The sequence below is a fragment of the Astatotilapia calliptera genome, chromosome 4, assembly GCF_900246225.1.
Source record: "Astatotilapia calliptera chromosome 4, fAstCal1.2, whole genome shotgun sequence".
In the NCBI taxonomy this organism is placed as follows: domain Eukaryota; kingdom Metazoa; phylum Chordata; class Actinopteri; order Cichliformes; family Cichlidae; genus Astatotilapia; species Astatotilapia calliptera.
Genome location: NC_039305.1, coordinates 2,659,760 through 2,685,230, shown reverse-complemented (window position 1 = coordinate 2,685,230; position 25,471 = coordinate 2,659,760). Strand labels below are relative to the sequence as shown.

The window sequence follows — 25,471 nt, the reverse complement described above, 5'->3', positions numbered from 1 at the left end:
ACTAAGAAGGCCTAGTTGGCAAATTCAATTAAGTTCAGTTTTATTTATACACACCGCCAAATGACAACAACAGTTGCCTTAAGGCGCTTTATAGTGTAAGGTAAAAACCCTACAATAATACAAAGAAAACAGAAAATCTCAACAATCATATGACCCACGTATGAGCAAGTGCTTTGGCGACAGCAGTAAGGAAAAACTTCCATTTAACAGGAAGAAACCTCCAGCACAGGGGTCCCCAACGCCAGGCCTCAAGGGCCTGCAGCGTTAGATGTGTCCTTGAACCAACAGCTGATTCAAATGGCTAAATTTCCTCCTCAACATGTCGTGAAGTTCTCCAGAGGTCTGCTAATGAACTCATCATTTGATTCAGGTGTGCAGACCCAGTGTGAGATCTAAAACCTGCAGGACATCGGCCCTCGAGACCTGGAGTCGGAGACCCCTGCTCTAGCAGAACAAGGCTCAGGGAGGGATGGCCGCCTGCCTTGACTGATTTGGGTGGGGGTGGATAGGGGTTGGTGGGTGGGTTGGTTGACACACAAATATTTGCAGACAAGTTGGAGTCCTCAATGCAACTTGCGGGTGACTGTAGACATCTGCAAAGAACTTAATCATAGGGAGGTTTTCAGTAGTACCCATATAACTCTGTGCAACTACGTAGTAACAGGAAGCACTTGGCAACAGGAAAATACCCGTTTTCCCTTAGTGATCGGTGGTTACAATGGGGTGCTTGACCGGTCTCTATGGTTGTGTGACTGCAGCCTCAGCGTGGTGGCTGACAGGAGTAAAAGGGAAATGTTGACCATTACACTAAATGAATCATTTCTCTGGGTTTAAATACAGAAATGTAAGTCAAATGAATCAAATAAGCATCTTACATCTATATTAGAAACTATATAGTTCTTGCAGATTATATTTTTTGAAGATGTTTAACTTCAAACTTCTGCAAACTATTACAGTAAATGTACTTTTTACACATTTTCAATTAAGCTATTTTAAAGATATCATGATCTGGTCATCTGGCCTTCAGTGTTGCGCAACTGCAGCTCAAAAAAAATCTAATTTAGTTAAATATCAGTAACATCACTCTAACATTAGTTACTAACATCCACAGGGTTAAATCTTGTAATCTTCCAAGTGTTATCAAAGGTATTTAGATTGAATCTTGTGTTTGTGAGTGCAGGACTGCGTTAGTGTGAGGGAGCTGAACTTCCTGTACATTATTTATCAACTTTACAAATAACAAATAAAAGAGATGATAAATAGTAAAGAGGGAGGGTTTAAGACAGCGTTTTTCTGATGGTCTCACTTGATTTTAATGTTCTTGTAAAACAGCAAAGTGTACCCAATAAGTATTATTTTGGTTTAAATCCAGGCTTTACAGCGTCAGTTTAATTCAACTTTTTTAAATGAAGTATTTGGTGCATATAATCCACTCAACTCCAAACTGGTTATCAGATTATTATTATTATATAAAAATAAAATATAAACATGAAAATATCAGAAATAATTGTCTCTCCACCTTTTTTGTGCTTTTATTTTGAATTAAACTGGGCTTCCAAAACATGCCATACATAAAGTTGAAGGTGCATTTGACTGATTTCTATAGTTATAGAGTGAATTCTCTCAAAAGATCAACGAGGTGAAAACCTGATATGGTGACCACATTGTAGTCCGGTCTCAGTTCTCTCAGAGTTTAACCTCATGTGGATAAAGATGGCAGTGCTGAACTGCCTTCCAGCTGTTTGTTCCAGAAACATCAGGCGTAAAAAACAAACCAGCGGTCGTTTCACGGCCCAGTATAAAACCGTCCTGCGGTTCCCACTGCAGCTCCAATTGATTTCAGGAGGCGCATCTTTGGCAGCTGTGTCTAAAGGAGACTCCTGAGAGCCGCATGCAGTCCTGTTACAGGCTAACGGTCATGTGGCCCAGCAAGCCATCTCTCCTCACACACACACACACACACACACACACACACACACACACACACACACACACACACTCAATCAACCCGTGACACCAGGAGTTAGTCATAGCCCAGGCCAGGAGCCAGCTCCTCAGCTTTCATTATCAGCTGTCCTTTAAACACTCGGTGACATTTAGGAAGTGTCACTCGGACCATTATATGCCTCATATCTGCAGTAAAATAATTCTATACCTTAAACTCTGACATCACTCTATAAGACTGAGACTCACGCTGTCTTTGATGGGAATATCTAACATCTGCAGACCAAACTGTAGGGATGCAATATGCCACAAGGCAAGCTTTGTTCATCTACACTGTACAAGAGGCAAAATAACTGCTGACCAAAGAAGAACCAGGAAAAAAAGCTCATTTTGCCTTTGTTTTAGTGTTTCAGTGTTTCAGTGTGGATGTAGAGCTTTACAAAAGAGTAATCTGATCTCTGAAAAAGAATATTCACTTTTATTCACTTGCTTAAATTTACCTGCATGGATAACGAACGAAATCAGCACTGATTTCAGTATAACTTGGTATATATTTTATATCGTGCACAATTTTAAAAAAGGCAACGACACGACACTGCAAGCTCATAAGGTACCGACTCATCTATCACAAAGCAGCGACACTTTAAAGCGCGCCGTCCTTTATCGTCTGTTTTACTCAGAAAGTGAAGATTATTTAACAGAGAAACATGGCGCTCATCAGAAGCGTTTTTACTGAGGTCATACGTCAAAGGAGAAGTGAGCTAATTTTGTCATAGACCTCGATTCAAACAGACTTCTTTGCAGAACCAGAAACGTCGCCCCCTACTGGCCACGTCAAAAGAAAGCAACTCCATTAGACCCAGAAGCTGTGTCCATCGTTTAGCTTTCTCCAAAACTCGGGCCATTGTCTCCAGAGGCTAAACTCATGGGATTATAACTGATGGGCCGCCTGATTGAACACTTGCTGAAAATGTAGCCGTGTCAGGAAAACACAACACAGCTACATTTCGCACCCTTGTTTCACGCTTGCCTTGAATTTCACATGTAAGCACAAACTCTGTAAAACCTGTTTCACGACTGTTCAATATTGAATGCATCTTTGGCTTAGGCCCAATGTAATCTGTGGCTCCGGGGAAAGCTCTGCGACTCCCCGCTACAACCTCAACCCTCTTACACAGAGATGTCAAACGAATGGGCAACACACCAGCTTTCAAGGACGATGACACGCAAAAAAAGTCCCTTAATTTATCTGTGCTGTATAGATACTCTTTCTGAATTGCTCCTCTTCCTACAAAACATCTGCAATGTGTGAAAGAGTCATTGCCAAAACCATCTGTCTGCCCCCTTTGCTCCGCCTGTCTTCTTTCTCCTTCAAACTCTCATCTTTTTCCGCCTTTCTGTCTGCACGAAGCTATGTGTGAAATAGCTGGCAACTAAACCCGTCTGCCTGCGGTACACCAGGGAGACGAAGGTGCAGGGGAAGAGAAAGAAGGCTTTTCTCCATCTTGACACCAACACTCACAGGCTGCACAGGAAGGAAACTAGCACGGGGCTTTTAATTAAGAGTGCCTCAGGGTGGTTGGGCACGGTTACATTACCTAAAGCACCTTTTTCCAAGTCTGGCCAAGATTAAGATGCTGCAGGAGAGCCTGCAAGGACAACGGGGCTGGTTGTACTGGGAAGCTCCCAGTCAAATCTTATTGAAGCTTAAAAATGAAATATAACTCCAAATGCTTTTAAATTGAAAAGAATCGATTGGAAAACATTTCTTTGGCCCACAATTAGAACGTTTTTATGCTGATCAGAGACAAAGCACTCATTTATCCCACTAAAGTCACAGGAACCAACTCATTATGGTTTAAAATGGAGCACTGTAACAAAAAATAATTTCCCCCAGGGATCAATAAAGTATTCTGATTCTGATTCTGATTATAATTCAAAGTAACTGAAAGTCAATCAGATGGTAGAGAGGAGCTGAGCACTAGATTGAAGGCTTTCATAATGTGCTCATTTGTCACCGGCCCTCGCCTGCATAATGCTACACGAGGTGGGCAAATCACGTCCGGCCGTGACAATTTTATCGCGCTCATTGCACCTATAAGCCATGAATCTCAATGCTGGAGTACTGTACAGCCGTGAAATGAAAGCATATTAGCTTTGATCACCTTAACTGAGTGTAGAAGTTTATTTACATAGTAAATTCAGTAAGGCCTCATAATTCTCTGGACTGACGTAAGAGACGAGCATAAGGGGCATTCATTACTCCTTAAAAGGCATTATTCAGTGACAAATTACAGAGAGCCGGGTAGTGCGTACACACGACTCTGCGTTAATCTAAACTCATCACGTCTTCTTGTAGCCATTAATGCTCCTGTCTTCTTCTGTGGTTTTTATTTGCTCACCGGAAACATTTCACACATAAATCTCAAATGATTTCAGGAGAATTAGACCCAAAGATAATTTTACCAAGTATGTGAGCGAGTAAAGGCGTAGATGTTTAAACTAAACAGTATTATTTTAGTGCTCTATTGTAGTCTTAGCCAATTCTAAAACCTAAAAATGCCAAACCAGTTAACTGACCTGTAAATTAGGTGTCACAAACATCGATGTAGTCCTCACTTGCTAGTATACACAACAGGAAATGCTGTGCGCCCTGCTGAAATGACTCCTTTTGGTTTAGGTGATGGATTGAGTGTGCAAAAGGCACTGGAGCTGTTAATGCTACTATTCGCACGTTGATGCAATCTGACATCTCATGGACTTCATCATAGGAGTGACTAATGTCTGATCTGACTGTATACTTGCATATCTACCAGTCATCAGCCATCTTTGGCCTGTGGGAGCTTATTTGGGCAGTTATACTGAAATCACAGGTTATAAATGTTTGAAATTAAACTTTCACAATCACCTTCATGGACTGGATTTCAGTGCCACGTCTGTGCAGTGCACATGTGGAAGCGTGAAAACAACACCCATCTTTCAAAGCCCCTGCACAACATACCATCACAGACAGGATGAGCCATTACCCCTGCACCTACCCGTCGAGATATGCTAATTCAATGCGCCTTCACATAGACACACTGAGCCCAACCAATACTCTCCACCGCACTTGACGTGCGACAACAGGAGCTGAGTAAATTGAGCAGCCACGTATCCCAATCCCCACGACTAGGCCCGTCCATCTCTTTGAGCCAGTGATTTATATTACCTGGATGGGAACGCCATTGACCTTGTGAGGAATGCTTCAACTTAACGACCCTCCAGAGCAAGCTCGTACGGCTGTGTTGTCTCTAGTAGCAAACATAGCAGACGCGGTTAGAGCCAAGGCTGGCAGACTCTCTCAATGCTCCAAGAAGTCATCGACTGCCTTGAGAGAAAGACTCCCAGATGCTATCGGAGAAGAGATGGGAATCCTGGACTCAATCAATGAGGAGAAAATGGTAGAAGGTGAGAGGTGATCAATCTCATGTGCAGTGGTGCACAGGAAAGCTGAAAGTTGGGAGGCCCTGCTCTTTGAATGGAACAACGCGAGTACTTAAGTGTGAGCAATTCACTGATGACTGCAGGAAGGTCAAGGACTTCTGCGCTGTGCTTTGATGCTTAAAAAAGCAGCCGTGCTGAAGAGGAAATGCTGCGCGCTCGAATGTAACACGAGGTTCTGGTGATGCTGCTTGTTTTCTTGTCACGTTGGCCAATTTAAGCATCCCCCCCCTGGCAGTTTTAACGCACAGCAATCTTGCCATCCCTAATTAAGAGAGGTACTCCTTGAGCACTCTTGGATAATCTCTGCAGTAATTAGTAGCTCCGGCTCTTTGCCCAGGTCTCACCAGGGTTTCAGGAATTCTCACTGTGCCGAGCCTCCATCACGTCAAGCCTATCAGGAACAGAGGTAGCGAGCTGCTGGGGCTGTTGAATTACTCGTATTTGTTGGGTGATAAGTGGCTTCCTCGCCTCCTAACGTGCTCTGTGATGTTGGATAGGGCTTTCTGTATACATGGCACAAAGCAGCGCAGCAGTTGGCTGCACCGTTTAGCACCCCATGCTGCAGCTGAGGTTCACAGACACGAGCCAGCCAAACCTCTGTTTCACTGATTTAAATGCTTTGATAAAGATGCAAAATTTCATTTTATTTATATAGCAACAACTCGCAACATCAGTCGCCTCAAGGTGCTTTATAAAAAGGAAACAAACAATGTAAAGAAGTGGTTTATTCTTCATTTAAAAAAAGGTTAGGACTAAAAAAATAACATTTCTCTGGCTCATTCTACTTTCTCAAAAGAAATTATTAGATTTTTATACTTATTCTATACTATGACTTAAATATGTTGATTTTAAATGACTGTGATGCTTTTTTAAATTGTCCGTGTCTAAAGTAACTTATAAAATAGACTGTCAGGACTTTCCCAGTAAAATGGTTTCCAGGGGAAGAACTACGAATAAATGTTAAACATCACGAGTTTAACATGCAGTCATGTGTCATCTTCGAAACAACTCTGGTGCATCAATAAAGTGATAAAACGGCAATCAGAGGAAGTCCGTCTGCTATCAGTTTGCAACTGAAAGGGGCCAAACTGGTAATGACATGCGAACTGTGATAGCACAGCAATTAGCTGTGACACATCAGGGAAAATCTGCATGAACAGATATTAACTCGCATTAAGAGCCCAGCCAATTGTCAGAGTTTTGAAAAAACAAAAGCACAGCTCCTGTAGGACAGCAATCAACCACAAAATGAAAAAGGTGCTCAGATTATTAATAAACAGAATAAAACCAGTTCAGTCGAGTTGCAAAAAGACATCGCAGAGTGCGAAAAATTCAGCAAAGTTTTATCTCCTAGCTCAACACAAACTCAATGTTTGGGAAAAATCCATGGTGGATTTTATACTGACGTTTAGCTGCTACGTTGGATATGAAGCACTTAATACAGTGTAACTAATGAAGCCCCTCTTACCAAACAGGAATTTGAGCATCAGGGGAAGAGCACAGTCAAACTGTCATCATATTCATGGAAGGATCTCTCCTCTGGAAAATGTTAGCTAATGCAAGTATCCATGTTAATATATGAAAAATATAGACAAGGTCTGTTAATTGACCCTCAATGCTGGTCTATAAACTCCACGAAGCATTTTCATGTTATTTTACCAGCTAATGTTACAAACTAACCATCACCAGATTCCTGCAGTGTAGCTAGGTTACAGCTACCTGCTTGCTAACATTGTACATCCTGCTATTAGCTGCTTTGTCATGTCCAACCCAACTTTCTGTAAGTATACAGTATATATACTGGTTTCCCAGTTGTTACCCAGCAGTGAGTGCGTGCAGTGGACAGTGTCAGCCGTTTACATTTTAATCAATGTTTTTAAAAAAGCCTACAAAACATAATTCTAATATTACGCCTAATTAAGGTCAAATGTCAAATAAATGACGACCACAATGCTAAGTGGATTAAGCATTAACGATTTTTTAAACAAATGGCTGAAACTGCAGCATTACATTTTAATCACTTTAATCAAATCTTTCTGTGTAATGACACCGCCTCTGAGGTAAACAAAGACCTGAGGTCAGTGTCTCTAATTAAAAGCTTAGCTAGTGGATACAGTTGTATTGGATCGTGATTCCTGAACCACCTCAAAACCATCTCTGCAGAAAATCAAAGTGGCCATCACACAAAGGAACATCAGTGCTAAGCAGCGAAGCCAAGCAGGCAGTAAAAACACTGAAAGTGGTCGTGATCATGTAAATGTTTAGACGCAAAAAAAGAAAAGGTTCTTTGCTCCTGACAGCACAAATGTCACTGAAAGCCAGAACAGGACTGATGCTCATCAGCTGGTCTTGAAATGTAATTTTTCAGGACCTCTGAACTGTGATTCTGGCTGCTGCTCACTTCATTAAGACCGGCTCATAATTCACCCCTCGCTCTGAATGAGCAGAACCTTTCCAGTCAACAAGCCACCAGAGTCCCCCTGACCTTCAAAAACAATATCTCAATCCCATGGCCATTTAAAATGGCAGTGGGCAGCTGTGAGCATCCCTGCGGGGAGTTTCTTGGCTCTTTACATTATGTTGTTGTAAACTAAGAACATTAGATGGATGGAGAGACCTGCGGCTCGCTGAAACTTACAGCATTTGACTTACAGCAAAAGCTATTTATGAAAGATGAACTCAGGACAAAATCTTAAAGATTTAAAGTGTTTTAAATGAATTACACTGAAATCAAAAAGTACTATTTTACTGGACAAACTAAAGTCACTCCATCGCAGCCATATCCTGCTGCCAGCCAGTCAAGCTAGAGTGTAAATCTATGTTTTCATTTTTCCCAATAATGGGAGATGGGAGTTTCCTGATCGAGGACTGTTTCAGCCACAAACATCGAGTACAAATGTTTAAAGGCTTTCCTGCTAAGTAAGTCTGATGGCTGTTTTTAGGAGCCCTGAGATCCACATGGCACCGACCTACTGATAAACTCAGACAGCAGCCCCTCTACACATCTATCCACACGTCTCAGGAGAGATGGCTGGCAGTAATGAATACTTATTTACTGAGCGGACAGGCTGTTAACTTTTTCCCTTTGTCTCATATGACTCAATAACAATTAGAGAAGCTGTGTACTCCTGTAAGTGTTTGGAAAGTGTCCTTCTGGAGCACCAGTAATGATCCACTCTGCTGACAGCGGGCAGGAAGAGGCCGGCTGCAACAGGTTACAGCAATGTCTGCCTTTACCTTATATTTATTAAGATTAATGTGGAAAAAAACAACAAAAATAAGGTGAAGACACTCCAACTACATCTAACTGCAGCTACAACGCATCGTGTATACATAACACTGAATATTCATATACAAGCTGTGCACTGTGGTTCCTTCTCTGTCTCCTTGTCCTTCACCAACATGTGAGGTACTTCTGCTGTGAGACACGTTATCGCAGAGATGCAGATGGCCCTGATGACGTCCTTTATTAGTCACTATAAAGCATTAATTTAGATTTATATGGCACCGCTGCAAACAAGGTGACTAAATGACTGCAGCTAGGAATTCTGGGTTGTATAAAAGGTGTCGCGCTGACCCAGGCTAATGGCGACTCTGCTGAATATCCCAGCATGTCACCGACAGCCGAGCAGCAGGCAGGTACACCATCACTCATGTTTGGTGTAAAAATCGGGGCTCTCTGGACAACGAGGTGACTACAGTTGAGTGGCAACAACTGTGACAAGGCCGGAGCCGAGGGTGGCGGGCGGGGCACCGACGCACCGGCCAGCTGCTACCCCTGACATCAAACGCACCCAGTCCTCGCTCAGGGCAGCACATGTGACTGCAGGTGCATCCGGGGACTGGTGAGTAATGGTCAGGAGGGGAGGCAGGGTCTCCTGTCTCATGTGGTCAGTGTCAGCGCCTTCAAATAAAGCGGATACCAACACCCAGGGACACAATATAAAAAACAACTACACAACATACATTTTCCAGATGGTAGAATTACAAAATATGGGGCTACGAGTACGAGCGCCCCAGCTCGCAAACAAGCTTCTTATCGTTCATTTGTTCATATTCTGCATGCAGCCTATTTGCTCCAGCACATTGACTCGTCCTCAAGACGCAGCTCATGCAGAAATACTCCAACAAGCAATCTAAAACTCAGACTGTCTTTACACACTGGGAAGGCTGCTTGCTGCTCTGCACCAAAAACAAAGATGCACAACTGGACAGAGCAAAGAAAAGGATCCAGGCCGATAATAAGGATCGATGGTGTGATGGATAAAGTAGTCCGCGACGAGGGCCAAGACATCTGTGCACAGGTCAGCACTTGGACTCGGAGTGTTACAGAAGGTTATTAAGTCCTCATTTTAACGTGTAACAAAGTGGAAACTGCTGGATGTAAAACAGGACGTGAAAGTCGACACGAAACACAAAAATGTTTTGAAACAGCGCCAACGCTTTAGCTGTCGTCTCTCGTAAAGAGGTCGACTTGCTTCTGGATTGTTGTGGAGCGCTTTTATGTCCGAGAACAGTACTGACCTTTACAGACACTGACTGAATGTGTGCTGTTTGTGTAGTTGACTAAATGTATGCCACTGACAGAGCTGCTTGGTGTGAATGTCACTACAGGAGAAGTGTTAATTGATCATAGAAGATAATTTCCAGACAAAAGGAAAGACTGGGAATTTTGATATGCTTCACTAGTTAAATGTGCTGCAGGACTGTATATGTTCAGCTGATAACCGGCCTCTTCCCCCAGTGTATCCGTCTGTTTATAGCTTTGAAGGGTTTTTAACTTTTAGCAGGTCGTATATTTATCCCATACTGGTAATATGGGCAGCTGAGAGGCCCGTGCAGCTATATTTAACTACTAACTACTACATTTTTATCCCTCTAAGAGCCGGTCAATGACATGATCACTTTACTAGTGAATAATTCATTCACTCTAATGTTCAGTAATCAGCTAGCCTGATCTATTTCAGCTGCTTCAGCCCAGCAAGGTGACGCAGAAATTCATCCACAGGACAAGAGACTCACTGGAGACGCAGCTGATTTTGATGCTCATGTTCAGAGAGAATTATTTAATAGTTAGTTTAATAAGCACGTCTGCTTCTCTTCTCTGCCAAAACTCGACCTAAAGTACAGCAGACCAAGAACAAAATAAGTACGACAAGTTTATCTTTGGCTTTTATCAACAACTTCAACGTAATTTTGATGGTTTACCCCCGCCCTACAAGAAAAACAGGCTGGTTTTTCTTTTTTAACGATTTGCTGTTCCAGTATCTTCGCTTGTCCACTGGAGCCGTTTTAAATCATTATCCCGTGTTGTTTGGAGCCCTGCAAAAGTGACACGACCAATCAATTGCAGAGCCAGGGGACGCTGAGACGAGGAAGAGGGAAGGATGCAGCTAAAACCCGCGTGTTATTTAGTCAGACGATGGACAGAGCGCGAACGCTGTTGTGTCTGCGTGCGTTTACGTGAGCGAGCGTGCGGCCGTACGGGGGCGGCGGGACTGCCGTGATTCAGTGGTGTTGTGATTTTAACAGTGGACCCAGGACGGGCGGTTTATTTTCATCCGTCGCCATGTGAGTGACGGTCCAATCAAGCTTGGGACGGGCTGTCAAGCCTGTCAGGCTGAGGAATGAGAGGAGATGGGAGTCAAAGACACAGAGCAGGACCAAACCATGATGGACGGACCTTAAACGCAGCAGCCACACAGGCAGGTGAAGGCAGGAGGGAGGGATGAAAGAAACTCTGAGGGAGACGCCGATAAAATGGAAATATGCGTGTGTGGAAAAAGAGGCTGCAGAAATGGAGAGGTCACAGAAAGCGAGGGGAGAAAATAGTGAAAAGAAAAACAGCACGTTACAAGGGAATACTGCAGGAATGTTTTCTTACCAATCCATCGCATGAGTGAGGTGAGAATCTGGAGATACTTTGTCTTCTGGGCGTTGAAGAAGGTGAACGGGCCCAACAAAACAGTGAACACGCTCTGTGGGAACAGCAAATGGGAAAGCAAATTTAGCTAGCTGAAGAAGGCACATTAATTAATGAAGAAGTGCTTTACATTTCTTAATTAGGTCAGAAATCAATCACAGTCATGTAAAAGCTGCCTTTGAGTGCTTCACTGTGAACCATAAGAGATGAAAAATACAGAGAATGTAGACAGAAGCACTTTTTATTAACCTCCAAAATTGGGAAAATCGCCACAGAAAAACCACCAATGCAAACTAAAACGGTCCATTACAGTAAGATTGCTCAATAAAAATAAATATGTCAGAGGAAAAAATGAAATGACTCAGAAAAGTAACAAAAGCTCAATAAACTAGAAAAAATACATCAATAAGGAAAGTGTTTTTATAAAAAAATACAATTGTTCTAATGAAAGTGTCCAATATATTGTGCAGAGTAACACAAACAGTGCAGGATCCTGAAACTAAACCAAGAGATTAACAGCAAAGTCACGTTTCCTGCGTTACATGAATAATAACCTGTCAGTCAATCTGTTAAATGAAAGAAAACTTCCAACGTGACGTTCTTCTCGTCTGTATTACTGGATCGGACTGTGAAGCTACTGTAAAGTATCTCTTGTGTTCTTACACTGGGCCACAGTTCACCTTCTGTCTGATATAGGTCGTTTTAGCCCCTCCCCCTTTAATCAACAATATTCTGATCGGCTGTCACTCATCAACATGTTTGGGCTTCTCTGCTCACAGGAATTACCTGCGCATAAACTGACCCCGTTATTTGAAACTGTGGCCACCATTATAACGAGACATGTCAGGGGTTTCTTGTGTATGAAAAGCAAAAATACACTTTTAATTTTCAAATGACCAAAAAGAACTATCTCCCCATTTTAAGCCAGAAAAATATCTCATATAACAACAGACAGGAACGAAAACACAAAACTGGAAAAACACTTTCTGGCTTCAGCATCGCAGCTTTTCCCAACTCCTGAGTTGGACTGATCCTGCAGACTTTAGCCAGCAACTCTTTTTTTGTCTTGCAGTTGCGACACTGACATGCAATTCTGAAACGCTATCGAAGACGCAACGTTCCTCAAGTGCTGTCAAAATCCCATCAGCGCTCTCAAAGATGGGTGAAAAGATGAAGAGGTGGCCCAATCCATAGTACAACAAAAATTTCAAATCCTCCCAGGCCACAGCTCTGATTGCCTATCAGATACTTTCTTTATCAAGAGCTGCAATCAGACGCAGCTCAGCTACTGTAGCTCCATTCCCATCAGCTCCCATCAGCTCCCATCACTCCCTCTCCCCCACGCCTGCAAACGTATTCCCTTCATCCGTCTCTTCCATATCCCCGCTCTCTGACACTCTCAGGTCTGACTGCACAGTTTGAGTGGCATGTGATCTCCGAGGCAGTCGCTTGTGTGCTTTTTCATCTGAAGAGCAGCCTGCAGGCTTTCAAAGAGAGGACCTCGCCCTCCCATCAAACGCATGAGGACAGACACACACTGACACACACCTCTGCAAGAGCGCAGGATTTCAGCCCAGCAATGGAGGTGCACAAACAGGCTGCTTAACACCTTCCAAAGTACTTGAAAAATAAAAAGAATGAGGCGAATTTAGCACTTTTAAAATTTTGATGAAGAAAACACCGAGTGCCACCAGTGTATCCCTGAACGAGGACTTCAATGGCACAAAATCAAATAATACCAGAGTTTGTATAAAAGGGTGGGTGGATGGTAACACAAAGGTGCTTTTATAATGTTTGAAGACATCGATGGAACTGCTACAAATGGGTTTCTCGTTTTTTCTTTTTAAATTTTCAGACCTTTACTGTCCCCGAACGATGGGTAATAATGACTTCAGTGCTATTCTTTTACAGCAACACAAGTTTATATTAGTTTTTTCTCCACACGTATAAAAAGTCTCAGGAACTATGTGATGTATTTGTTCAGACACTGAGAATGAATACAACAACGTGGCCTGTCCACATCCTATTGATCCAAATGTACTAAAACTGGCTGCAGTCCAGGAGCACCTGCAGTCCTCAACGGAGTGAACGAAGCTGAAACACATCTGCCGCTAAACATAAAAAACTCAGTTTATTTTAGTTTTCACAAATTTAACATGACTGCGTGTGCAATTTTGTAAAAACAATGTTAGCATCCTGCTAATGCATGCTAACTGGTTGGTTAAAGACTCATCACTCCCTTGATGGTAACTGTTTCCAACTACAGACGCGAGCAGGATGGTTAAATCAAACATAAAGTCACATGTGTGTATAAGGAGTGTGAGTCTTCTTTGGGAGCTTCAGCATCCCTAAAACCTTTTCTAACACTAAAAGCTGATGAAAGAAGGCAAACAGTTATGGACCTCCTGTGTTGACCCCCTCCATCAAAAACACAATAAAATGAAAACACACTTTGTATATTTAACCCTCTTAAGGCAGGCGTTGCCGATTTGCAACAGTTAAAAACTAACAACCTGATTACCCCACATACATATTTTATGAGGTTTTTTTACTCAGAAGTGGAACTTGGTGGTTGAAAGGTTCCCCACGAGACCTTCAGCCGGTGTATCAAACTCATTTTACATCATAAAAGGAGTTTGAGTAAAAAGGCAGTGTAAAGAACTTTAACCATAAATTTAATCCCTGAGATATTTTAATATAAGGAAAAGAAGCAATTTCAGCAGCACATGTTGGTTTTTCTACACGATCAAGAAATGATGCTATAGTAATGAAAGTGTGTCAGCGCGACTCTTCATCCGGAAACTGTAAGAAATTTAAATTGAAATAATGTGTAAAATGACAAACAAAAGTTCTGGTAGCTCATCGTCCCGAGTGTCCTATAAGAATAAAATGAAAGGTTTTTCAATTTGTTTTGGGGTTTTTTGTTCCACTGTGAAGCTACTGTAAACATACATTTCTATAGAAGATAGTGGAAAAACAGAAACTTTGTGTTATTTTATTGTTTATCTGTTATTTACACTGGGATAGTATGGTTTGGTCTTCAGGAGAAAACCTGCGAAGCTGATGAAAATACAGTTGGAAACTTATAAAATACACCTAAAAGTTGCACCTTAAGTGGCTGTAAGCGACTGCAGCTTTCAACCAGGTGTCGTCAGGTGGTGTCCAAATATCATCAGGCATTTCGACCCTGAACCAAAACGCCCTCAGGTCGGCAGTGATGACCAGTCACATACCTGAGCCACTTGCGGAGGTGTTTGTTTACTTGCCTCTCGATACCGATCATTTATGTCCTACTTCACATTTTCCAAAGCAGCTCAGTGGCCCAGGTTGGAGCCTTTGGCAGGCCGATTCTGGCCCCCGGGCCTTAATTTTGACACCCCAGCCTTACAGAGTTTTTCCAAAGTTGAAATCAATGAATGAGGAAACAAAGGAGCAATTTTAGACACAATAAGAGCTCAAAAGATGTTAAAAAGGACAGCTGGGCTATCTGTGAGTTTGACAGAAACCCCCCCCAACAGCTTTTAATCCTGCTGAATAATGATGATGCCTATGTCTCTATATATTAAAGTATTACCAGCTGTCCCCTTGGCAAAGTGCAGTCTAAGCTCGGGCTGAGCCAAAGCATAAATCTGCAACAGCCATTGGAGGTAATGAATGAACCATTATGAAGAGAGATGTGTCTGAAGAAGAAAGTGAAATTAATGGCAGCCGGCTGACAGAAAGCTGTATTTCAGCCCTGAAGCATGGTCGGCCGCTCTCCTGTTCCTTTATTTTCTGTCTAAAGATCACTTTGCAAACTACAGAATGACAATGTGAGGTCTAATTTCAGACTGAATTCATCTACGGTGTGTTTGTCGCGCTGGACGACAAAGGCTGGTTCGTATCTATCTTAATCTTTTTCTTTGGATTTTGTGGTGCCAATGATGAAACTGTGCTTAGCCTAGTTTGCATATTAATAGGCACAAAGTTCACCAATCATGTGTGCAATCTGTACAAAATATACCAGCATGATTAATTATAAGTGACTTTGCATGGGCTTAATATTCTTCTATGATTTTTAATTGAAAGTGTAAACGTAACGTTTCTGTTAAAGAGGTTCTTTGATTGTAACACTTGGGTTCAGATACAATAAAACTTCATCCAGGCATAAAAAAGTATTCATCTACAAATCCTCTATATTATGTGTTTGGCTGATTGCATCCATCTAGTCAACTAACTCTGACTAAGTTTGATTTATTTCGATTATTTATTCCTCAGATGTCTTTGAGCCTGAAGAATCCTGTAGCACTGAAGTGCCTCCAAACCAAATTCAAATAAGAATTTTAGAAGCTGCATGATTGCAAACAAACTCCGTGGGAAGTGTAATCGGACAGTTTGGCCAGGACGTCATGAAGCTCCATCATTAACATAAAATCATGCATAATAATAATAATGGATTGGATTTATATAGCGCTTTTCAAGGCACCCAAAGCGCTTTACAATGCCACTATTCATTCACTCTCGCATTCACACACTGGTGGAGGCAGCTACGGTTGTAGCCACAGCTGCCCTGGGGCAGACTGACAGAAGCGAGGCTGCCATATCGCGCCATCGGCCCCTCTGGCCAACACCAGTAGGCAAGTAGGGTAAAGTGTCTTGCCCAAGGACACAACGACCAGGACAGAGAGCCCGGGGATCGAACAGGCGACCTTCCGGTTACAGATGCGCTTCCCAACCTAACTTTCCAGACAAGATGTATTGAGAGAATACACCCAGAAATCAGTGAAACAGGTGATGATGCCTTCATAGGATCAACAAAGAAAATACTAGACATGTACGGTGGCAATGGCCAACATTTGTTAGTATAACATCGATTATTTTCAAAGCTAAATAAATTTCACATTGTACTGAGAAGAGACGATGGGTGTCACAATAGTTCATTAAGGTGCATTTCACCAAGTCATGTGATTATTTTCCCACACAAAACAGACCAATCAATCACCGCCTGCTTCAGTCAGAGGACCTGGTCACAGAGAGTTGTGAAGAATAGGGGTCGTTTTAAAGAAGACCGCCCCCTATTAGGGCTCTAAAACTTTAAACATTGATCTCTAAAAAAATGCCAAACCTTCCAAATATAAATGCTGCGCTTGAAATCATCACCAGACCTTTAACCTGCTTATTTTATAACAAAATAAGTAAGAGTAGCCTTGTACCTGTAGAAAAACAGCTGTTCTCATTGGTCAGTGTCTAGTCCTGTACTATCTGATCTTAGATGTATAACTTGAATATTTTTGGTAAAGAGATAAAACAGAAAGTGTGTCAGCGTCCAAAAATGTGTAATGTACTCCCTCAGGTGAGAATCTATATCTGTCTTAGTGATGACAACATCTGAACGTGACCTCCTTCAAGGCAGTTCAGATGTGCAGCATCAGTTACCGTGGCGATCGAGCCAGGTACAAGCAGAGCCACCTTTGTGACTCTGGCTTTAGGCAAAACGTGTCTTCATAACCCATTAATTTCACTTTGCAGTGCATCCCTCGAATGTGGCACAGATTCAGGTAATATCCCTGAGGCTTGTCTGTTGTTGTCTGCGTGCGACTCTCAGCAGTTTTTGGACTGATCGTGAATCAAGACTGCACCTCCAACAGCCTGAGGACACCGGACTCCACTCAACTGGGCCTCAGCTACAAGAGTACTACAAGAAAACGTCCAAAAATGAAGAACTGCAACACATCTTTACTGGGGTTTCCATCAGCTCAGCAACAGACACAATAACGCGGCAGCTAAGGTTTGGACTTGCATCTGTATTTTGATATTTGGTGGTTTTTATCCCACACTGACCATAACCTTCAAAACATTGGTCCGAATTTATGTTCATCTGCGAGGAAGCGAGAAGAAAAAGAAAGAATGAGTGCATAACTGGACAAAAATGACGAACCTACGTCGACACAATAACAAGCTCTTGATTCTGGCAGATTTGAGATCAGGAAACAGAAGACTGGAAAGATGACAGGATGTCAGGGAGCGAGAGAGCATGGGAATGGAGCAGGAGAAAAGTGAGTGGGCGAGGAATCAGATGCCATGTGTTTGTGAGTGAGTCAGACCCACAGAGCTGGCATGACCCACCCAAAAGGAGAAAAACTGGTAGGGTCACACTTCACAATTGCACTTTAAATAACACCAATCCAACCATGCACTTTATCAGTTTACCTGTAACATTAGCAAATATGTCTGAGCAGACCTTCCTGTTTTATGAATGGACTTCATGACATTGATGCCATTTGATTTTCAGTCCGTTTTAAAGCGCCCACATGTCACACAGAGATACTCCGAGCTCTCCTAACTGCTCTGGCTTTTCTGGCATTTTTTAAGAAAACTGAAACATTGATGTTTCTAATGAAAAGCTAAACAGCAGCTCACAGGCCCTGACCTTCTGCTACTCAAACAAACAAGTTAAAATGATTCATTCAGTGATTTACACAGGAGAAACTTAACATCAGAGTGCTTTACAAGGCCGATACACAGCACATTACTCAAAAGAATTAAAAAGCGACACATTACTGAAAGACTGAAATTAAGGTAACACAAGAAGAACTAAAAACACACAAAAAAGAAACAAAAAAGAAAGGTGAGAGCAGCTCAAGCACAAACTACAAAGCCAACCTGGTGTATGAACATAATGCAAATTCATGTTGACAGAAACTTGTCCTTAGTGACAGCCTCACAAGCTTGTACACTCAGGTTCTCTGATGCCACACATATTGTGTTGTTTGTTTGGTGTTTACTGTCATTACAAACAGTGATCAAAATGTTCCAGGAAGAGAAATGAAAATAAACAATCTTAAAGCTTTTAAATGTTTTCATTACAAAGTCATCTCATCATGCACGCGCCAACAGACTCACTCTGCTCGACCCGAAGAATAACGAAACAAAAAACAGCATTCTCCATGTTCGCAGGCCTTACCGACCATCGACCATCGAATGACCGGGTCACTTTGAAACAGAACTTGATGTTTGCTCTCTGTGCAGGTTCTGGATTTGTGATGAAGCTGTCAAACAAGAGTTTGTCCAAATTTAAATCAGGTAAGGTTTAGATTTCATCCATTCATTCCCCAAACGTCTGGATGACACCTTGTACAGCGGCTCAGAAACTCCGATCAGGTAAACTTCATGCTCAGAGCAGAGACAATTTTCTTGTTTGGTCGTGTCAAAAAGCAAAGTGCACATAAAACTGGTGCTGAGAATGAACCGAGGAGCTGCTGCACTACAGATCGCGCGAACAGGTGTGGGATTAGAGCTCTGGGTAGCTCCCCAACTGGGTCTAGAGAGTATTTTAAATTCAGGGAATTTAAAATAGAAAGTAGCTCGTCCACAGAAGGACTGGTAGCTCCCCTTACGATAAGGGTTCAGATCGCGCGAACAGGTGTGAAATGTGTGTGTTTAGTTAGTTAGTTTGTTTGAATCAATTTTAAATCATGCTTTTTATTTGTTTTTGTTTCTAATGTCTCTGTAAAGCACTTTGAATCACCTTGTTGTTGAATTGTGCTATACAAATAAATTTGCCTTGCCTTGCCTTACACCAACACGTTTTCCACTTCAGCACCTTATTAGTGCTGGGCGATATGAAAAAATATTTATCGCGATATGAATTATTTTATATCACGATAACGATATATATCACGATATACCACCTGACCTGTGGTCATCTGGAAAGTACGCAGTCTGTAAACAGCGAGCGCAGAGGGTGGAGTCTTTGTTAGTGACATGGATGGTTACGCTCATGTAGGGCTGCTTATCTCTGCTCATCCATAGGTCAGTCGTCAAGGCATAATGCACGACACTGCAAAGATCCTTCTCTACTTTGGCCCGGCATGCGTCATATAAGCGAGGCAACTCGACTTTACTGAAGTGCTTACGACCGGGCATAATGTACCTCGGATCAAGCTGTCCTTCTCAACTTTTCCCAACTTGCTCCCGTCGTTCCACAAGTTGGTTTAGCTCGGATTTTCTAGATTCTTGAGTATTCTTTTTCTTGGACCTTCTGTAGGTCATAGAAGAGGTTTGTTGTGTTGCCATCGGGTGCACGAATAGTTTTATAGCATAGCTTGCAAATGGGCGTCTTCTGCTCCGTGTTGGTGCTGTTGAACCCAAAATGTAACCAAATCACAGACATACTCCCTCTTTTCGGTAAAAGTGCTTCTTCTTGGGCTGCTTGTGTAGCTGTGTCTGCCTGTTGCATGTCCGGGTTACCGTAAAGCATGTCGCAAATCTGGGTGCATGTAAAGCAGCACCATGTCGCAAAACCACAAGACGGAGTTTCTTTGCGAAAAATATCATTTTTTTATACTTTATTTTCTCTTGCATAAAATTAAGAGTATGTATAGTGAGAAGACAACACTAATATATTTGCCACAGGCTATTTAACCTTTTAAGACCTACCATAGAACCAAGTCCGCCAGAGCTTATCTTTATATTTTTACATGCTGTGGAGCCATTTCAAGTTGCTATACATCAATACAACCGTTATAGCCCAAATTTTAATAATATGTATGCATTAAGTCCATAGTAACTACATAAATTGCAAAAAAGTGTAATGTAAGAGGCTTATCCCTCAAAACTGTAAATACAAAAAAGTTGCACAAAATAGTTTCCAAACACGTGAAATTTATTTTGAGTGTCTTCATAGTTTTATTTTTGAGATACACTAATTTTTATATACTGCAGGAATAATGAAAATAAATATTATAGTGCAAATTTGCAAAAAAAAAAAAAAAAAAAAAAAAAAAACAGCATGTGCATCAAAACAAACTATTTCCAACAGTGTAATTTGAGTTCTAAGCATCCCAGAAATGATACAGACAAGCATGAAGTCAAACATGACTTTTAAAAACACCAGTACAGGCTTATAAGGCCCTGATGGTAAAAAAAAACCCCTACATTTCCGCAAAAATGACGTCACTTCCGGTTTCGGGCAGGTAATGGCAGACATGCGATAGTTCGCGGTGACCTATATTCCAAATAGGAAGTGTTATGAACAGCTGATCGGATCGGCAAAGCGTGTTTCTGGAATATTATGTTGTTGTTGCTGCAAGTGCTTTTTATGCAATTTTTGCAAAGCTATATGTGGAAGGAAACCAGGACCTGGGACAAGCTGATGGCATAAGATGTAAGTACAACTCCTCATATGCAAAACAAATTATTGCGCTAGCTTATGTGGTTGCAGTTCTACAGAGGTTTAAAAATAGTTATGCAAAACGGAGCGTGCCTGCTCTGACCGGTGTTATAGGGTTAATGATATATTTTATGTCATAATTTATAAAATTAGGTTAGAAACGATAGAAGACAAATGACACGATAGACACTTTTCTATCGTCCACACGATATATATCGCCCAGCACTACACCTTATATAGCAGATAAAACCGAAGCTGCACACTGAAGTCATCACTCATTTTCCTCTGATTGTGTTCTCTCCAAACAGCAGTAACTGCTTTCAGATCAGACCGAACAGCCTCGGTGTCGTTGGAGTGAACATGGCCTGCTTTAGCTGGAAATGCCCACCAGAAAAAACAAAACTGCCAGACAGCAACAGATTAATATTACCAGGATTTCATAACGCAGACAGATTGAATGACACTTGCTTCCAATGCATTTATTCATTTAATACTCTGTTTGGGCTGCTCTTGCAATTTCATCCGGCTCCTGTTCGTAGGGCCGGTCTACAGATTCTGACGGTGTTTTTGCTTTCTCGCCACAGAAACTGCTTACATTTCACGCTCACTTTAATAAATGTCGCAATAAACAAAAACAAATGCTGTCAGGAGAAAAGTGGCACGAATCAATTTAGTCTGGACGCTCACCTCACCCTTCCCACACCCCTGCGTTCCCTCCTTTTTGGCAGGCCGATGGGCTTTACTCCTCCGCAGCAGCACACCCGTCAACTGTGAGCGATTCAGGTTTGACGACGAAGACGTTCTTAAAAATCGTCCATTTCTCCTCCTCAGCACGACACTCTCAGCCACCTAGGCTGGCTGCAATCACACACTTCAGTGAAATGCAGTAAACAGCAAGTCTGAGATGAGAAACTGCAAAGGTGACCAAAGCGACGACTGACACAAACACCGAGATCGGTCCCATTATGTCTCAGTGGAGAATACTGAGTGACGGTGCATGACTAAACACTCAGGAAAAACTGTTCAACAACCTGAACGCACAAATGTGGGGTCGAAGCAACTGTAATGGTAAAAATTTGGGGGGGGGGGGCTATTTTATTTCTGTTTTTGCTGTATTATAACTCCTGTTTCAGTGCTGGATTCTCATTTAAGCAAGGCCAAAGGACAGTGTATGTACAAGGATGAGCCAGATGTTCACTCAGTTTATCACATCTTTTTTGTGTCTGTATGATGTCAAAGAGAGGGGATATGCCTAATATGGTCATGTTTTTGTGTTTGGGGGGCAGCTTGTTTCAGACAGAGGATGAACTGATGAGGTGGAATAAGAAGGAGATGAAGACTGAGAAGATGATGAAGGAGAAGTAGTAGTAGTAGTAGCAATAGCAGCAGTTGGAATGAGCACATTTTACAATAAAACTTTCTCGTGCGATTAGTTACATGAAAATGATTTTCATTGTTGGAATAAGTTTAGATCCAAATTCTCTTTTTCTTATTCACATTCAGAGAATCACACACGTTCACTGATGCAGCACTTATGTAAACAAGGTGGAAAGTGGGTATGTAAGTGGTACTGAGTACGCAAAAAAGTTATTAAGAGAATTTAAAGTCATGGATTATAAAATCTGACATGCTTTTTTACTAGAAAACACAATTTACCAAGGAAGCTTGGTAGCTGATTAAACAGATTACCAGAAAGACGCCTGTTGTTGAAGTTTTCCTTTAAATATTTTTTTTACCAGCGAGTCACTATTTTTTCTGCAGTTTGGACTTCATCAGATCAAGCTGTAAGAAAAGTGAATTTGTGTGGTCCCTGCACTGTGAATGAGGCACTGTTTTTTTTATAAGAATTAAAAAATGATTGTGATGAACCTTTAATAGTCCTTTTATAATGAGGTGTTTTGCTTTTGTGTTTTTCTCTCCCCACAATCAATATTTAATTTTCACAGTAAATAGTCTAAATTTTTTTAGCCATCTTTTGATGATATAATCAGATTTATAGCATCCGCTGACACTGAGCATGCTCAGTCAGACCACCTCACAGCTCGTCTTGTCCGCTTTCAAAACACCAGCAGCGAAACAGCAGCTCCGCTTAAAGCTTTTTTAGCAGGACTTCACTAACCAACAGGTGGAGTTATGGTGACTACATCATCCATCAGACTCGCACTGTGATGCAAACATACATCAACAACACGCATGTTGCCATTCCTCATCCTTGTACCAAGGTAAACCACAGGGATCAGAGGGAGCTACAGCCTGATGCCTCCTGTTTTCTCAAAACTTTTTGCATGGCAGTCTCTGTCAGATAACAGAACGCTTGCAAATCTGATCCAGGAAGAAAGTCTCACTTAAAAAATAAATAACTAAAACAGGAGCATACCAGCCGCCTTGTACTTTATGATACTGACCATGTGACCACAGCAGCTGTGATGGACTCTGACCGGAGGTGTGCGTTGCACATCGTCCCCCTTCTCTGTTCTTTCTGTTCAACAAAGTACGAAACTTTTAAAAGTGAAAAAACCCCACTTTTGATGCACTTTGTGTTGTGCCACGAAACAAAGTTATAATTTGGAAGGAGGAGATTAACGGGGCTTAGATATGGTGAATGATCTCGGTAATGGCGAAAACCCGCCACCAACTGGCAAACCAGACGATAGCTGTCAATCACTTTGTTTTGGATTTGTGTGGCTGACAGAGCGCAGGGACTATGAAAAGGCATTTAATTGGCGGTAGATTGCGTAACTCTGAGCTCAAGAGCCGTTCCACTGGTCTCTTTTAATCACCGCATATGTGAGCGCCTCTCCTGAGCCACGTGTCTTCATCCATCACAGTTGGGCCATAAGTCAACCCCTGACCGTCCACCCCATTTAAGTAATTAATCAGCCAAACACTCGTGGCACAGATGTCCTTAAGCGCTCTGATGTCACTGTGGCTGAATTCATACCCAGAAGAGCCACACGACTGCTTTGTTCACGACTGCCACGCCGTCGGGGATTGGGTAACTGCAGATATTGCGTGATAAATAATATTGGCGGGCACCTCGTCATACTCAAAGCGGGTCAGGGGGAAAATACCCCGATGACTAGCAGTGATCACCTCAGGGAGAAAGTCCAGCAGTGAAAATCCTAAGTGCCCTGATGGTCCAGCCTGGGCACTCATAATCCCCCCCCCCCCACCCACGCGCGCACACACACACACACACATACAATCAGAGGAAGAAGGATTATGATTCTCTGCCCCCAGAGTCCCGAGCTCCCAGGCCATTTGTGTCTGATGTTAATCTTTGTTCTGAACAGATTTCAAACAGAAAGCGCTGGTACCGAACGTCACCACTCATCCACACTTTTATTATTTTTGTTTAGTTGTTGCTTTTTAAACCAGGGATGCAAACACAAAGTTAAAAAACACCCACGTGAGGAACACCTGTGCTAAGGTCAAACCTTTACTTACTTTCTATAATTTGTAGATTCAGACAACGCTTAAAGTGACGACATGAGCGTATGTAAAAGTAATCCTGCTGCTGCTCTGAAAACTGATTTTTCTATGCTGTCAAAGTGAGCTTGAATAAAACGGACAGAGACAGAACAGCAGCAGAGTATGGTATCGAGTTATCACACCTGAAAACGTGTGTTTCCACGCCGCCCACCCACCCAGCAGGTTCACAAGAAGCTCCAGTGTCCACCTTTAAAAATCAGGTGTTCCTGTTTCCAGTTGCAGCTAGTTGTGCTCTGTGCAGTCGCACGCTGCTGCTGCTGCTGCTGACAGGGGAAAGATGTTAGTGTTGTTTCTGCATGAAACTCAAGTTTATCGTCCTCTCAAACATCCCCACCTGCTTTTGATTGATTGAGCCATTCCCTCTCAGTTTCTTTGCCTCTACCCACACACAGCTGCCCTGATTAATGAAAGCAAAGTGAACGTCTTAAGTGATTGATTAATCATTGTCATGTGTTGGGCAAAGCCAGACAGGCCCATCTCATCTCATTATTATGAGGTTTATGATGACCTCAATCAACATGTAATGCATACCAATGCATATACTTTTTGATGTATGCACATATGTTAAGGTGAGGCAGCATTACACACTGCGCTGTGATCTATTTCATCAATCTGACTGCAGAGTTACAAGAACAATGAATATTATACTGTAATTAATGCCTCCTGCACGGAGACTCTAGCACTAACTAACACAAATATCTGTATTTTTTCCACACTAAGACTAACTTTATCTTTAAAGGAATATAGGACAGATTTATATTTATTCCCATCTGTAAACAAGATCCCCTTGCTCTTATTTTGAAAGTTTGACAGCTAACCAGCTTGCTGCTGTTTTGGTGGTCCTCGGAAATCATTCAGCAGCCTCCCAAGAGACTCTTCAGTTATCCTGCAGTTAATTTTGACTCAATTGTTGTGATCTGCAGCTGGAAATCGTAGTCTTTGTTCTGTTTCTGCTGTGAGCTGGAGGGTCACGCACTTGGAGCAGGTGAAGAAAGGACATCTGCAGCTGCAGTTTGAGTTCATTCATAGGATGAGGACATTGACTGTTGCTCCATTATTTACAGTCTCCTATCTCCATCAGTCTGGCCCACACGGTGGCTTTGTAACACGTGAAAACGCTAAAATGATTTTCATGATGTGATGATGCCAGCACTTGTCTTCTAAACACAAATGGAAATGTAAGAGAAATAAGTTGTCTGAATCAAGATGTAAAATAATGTCAGTGTTTAGTTTTAAAAACATCTTTTTTGCTATGATCTGTAAATTATCACGTACGTCTAATAGCAGCAGACTCCATGAATTTGGAGGATTGTTCAAACTGTACTTATGGTCTCTTAACACATCTTACGTCTCTGTTTTTGTCCCACTGAGAGCAAAAACAACTAGCACCTCCTTCCTTTATAAGGAAGGAGGTGCTAGTTACTCTGAACAAGTTTGTCTCATTCCTAGATACCTGCCTTAAGAAATGCATGAAATAT

At 42.0% G+C, this 25,471-nt stretch overlaps 1 protein-coding gene across 2 annotated transcripts in view; it reads right to left on the bottom strand.

The window, feature by feature from the left end:
- The window catches only part of tmem104 (transmembrane protein 104), a 70,962-nt gene that overhangs the window by 1,483 nt on the left and 44,008 nt on the right, over positions 1-25,471 (bottom strand). For both annotated transcript variants that reach the window (XM_026163992.1, XM_026163993.1), the window contains exon 9: positions 11,312-11,405. In XM_026163992.1, the coding sequence (XP_026019777.1) occupies positions 11,312-11,405 (94 nt within the window). The remainder of the gene's footprint in view (positions 1-11,311; positions 11,406-25,471) is intronic.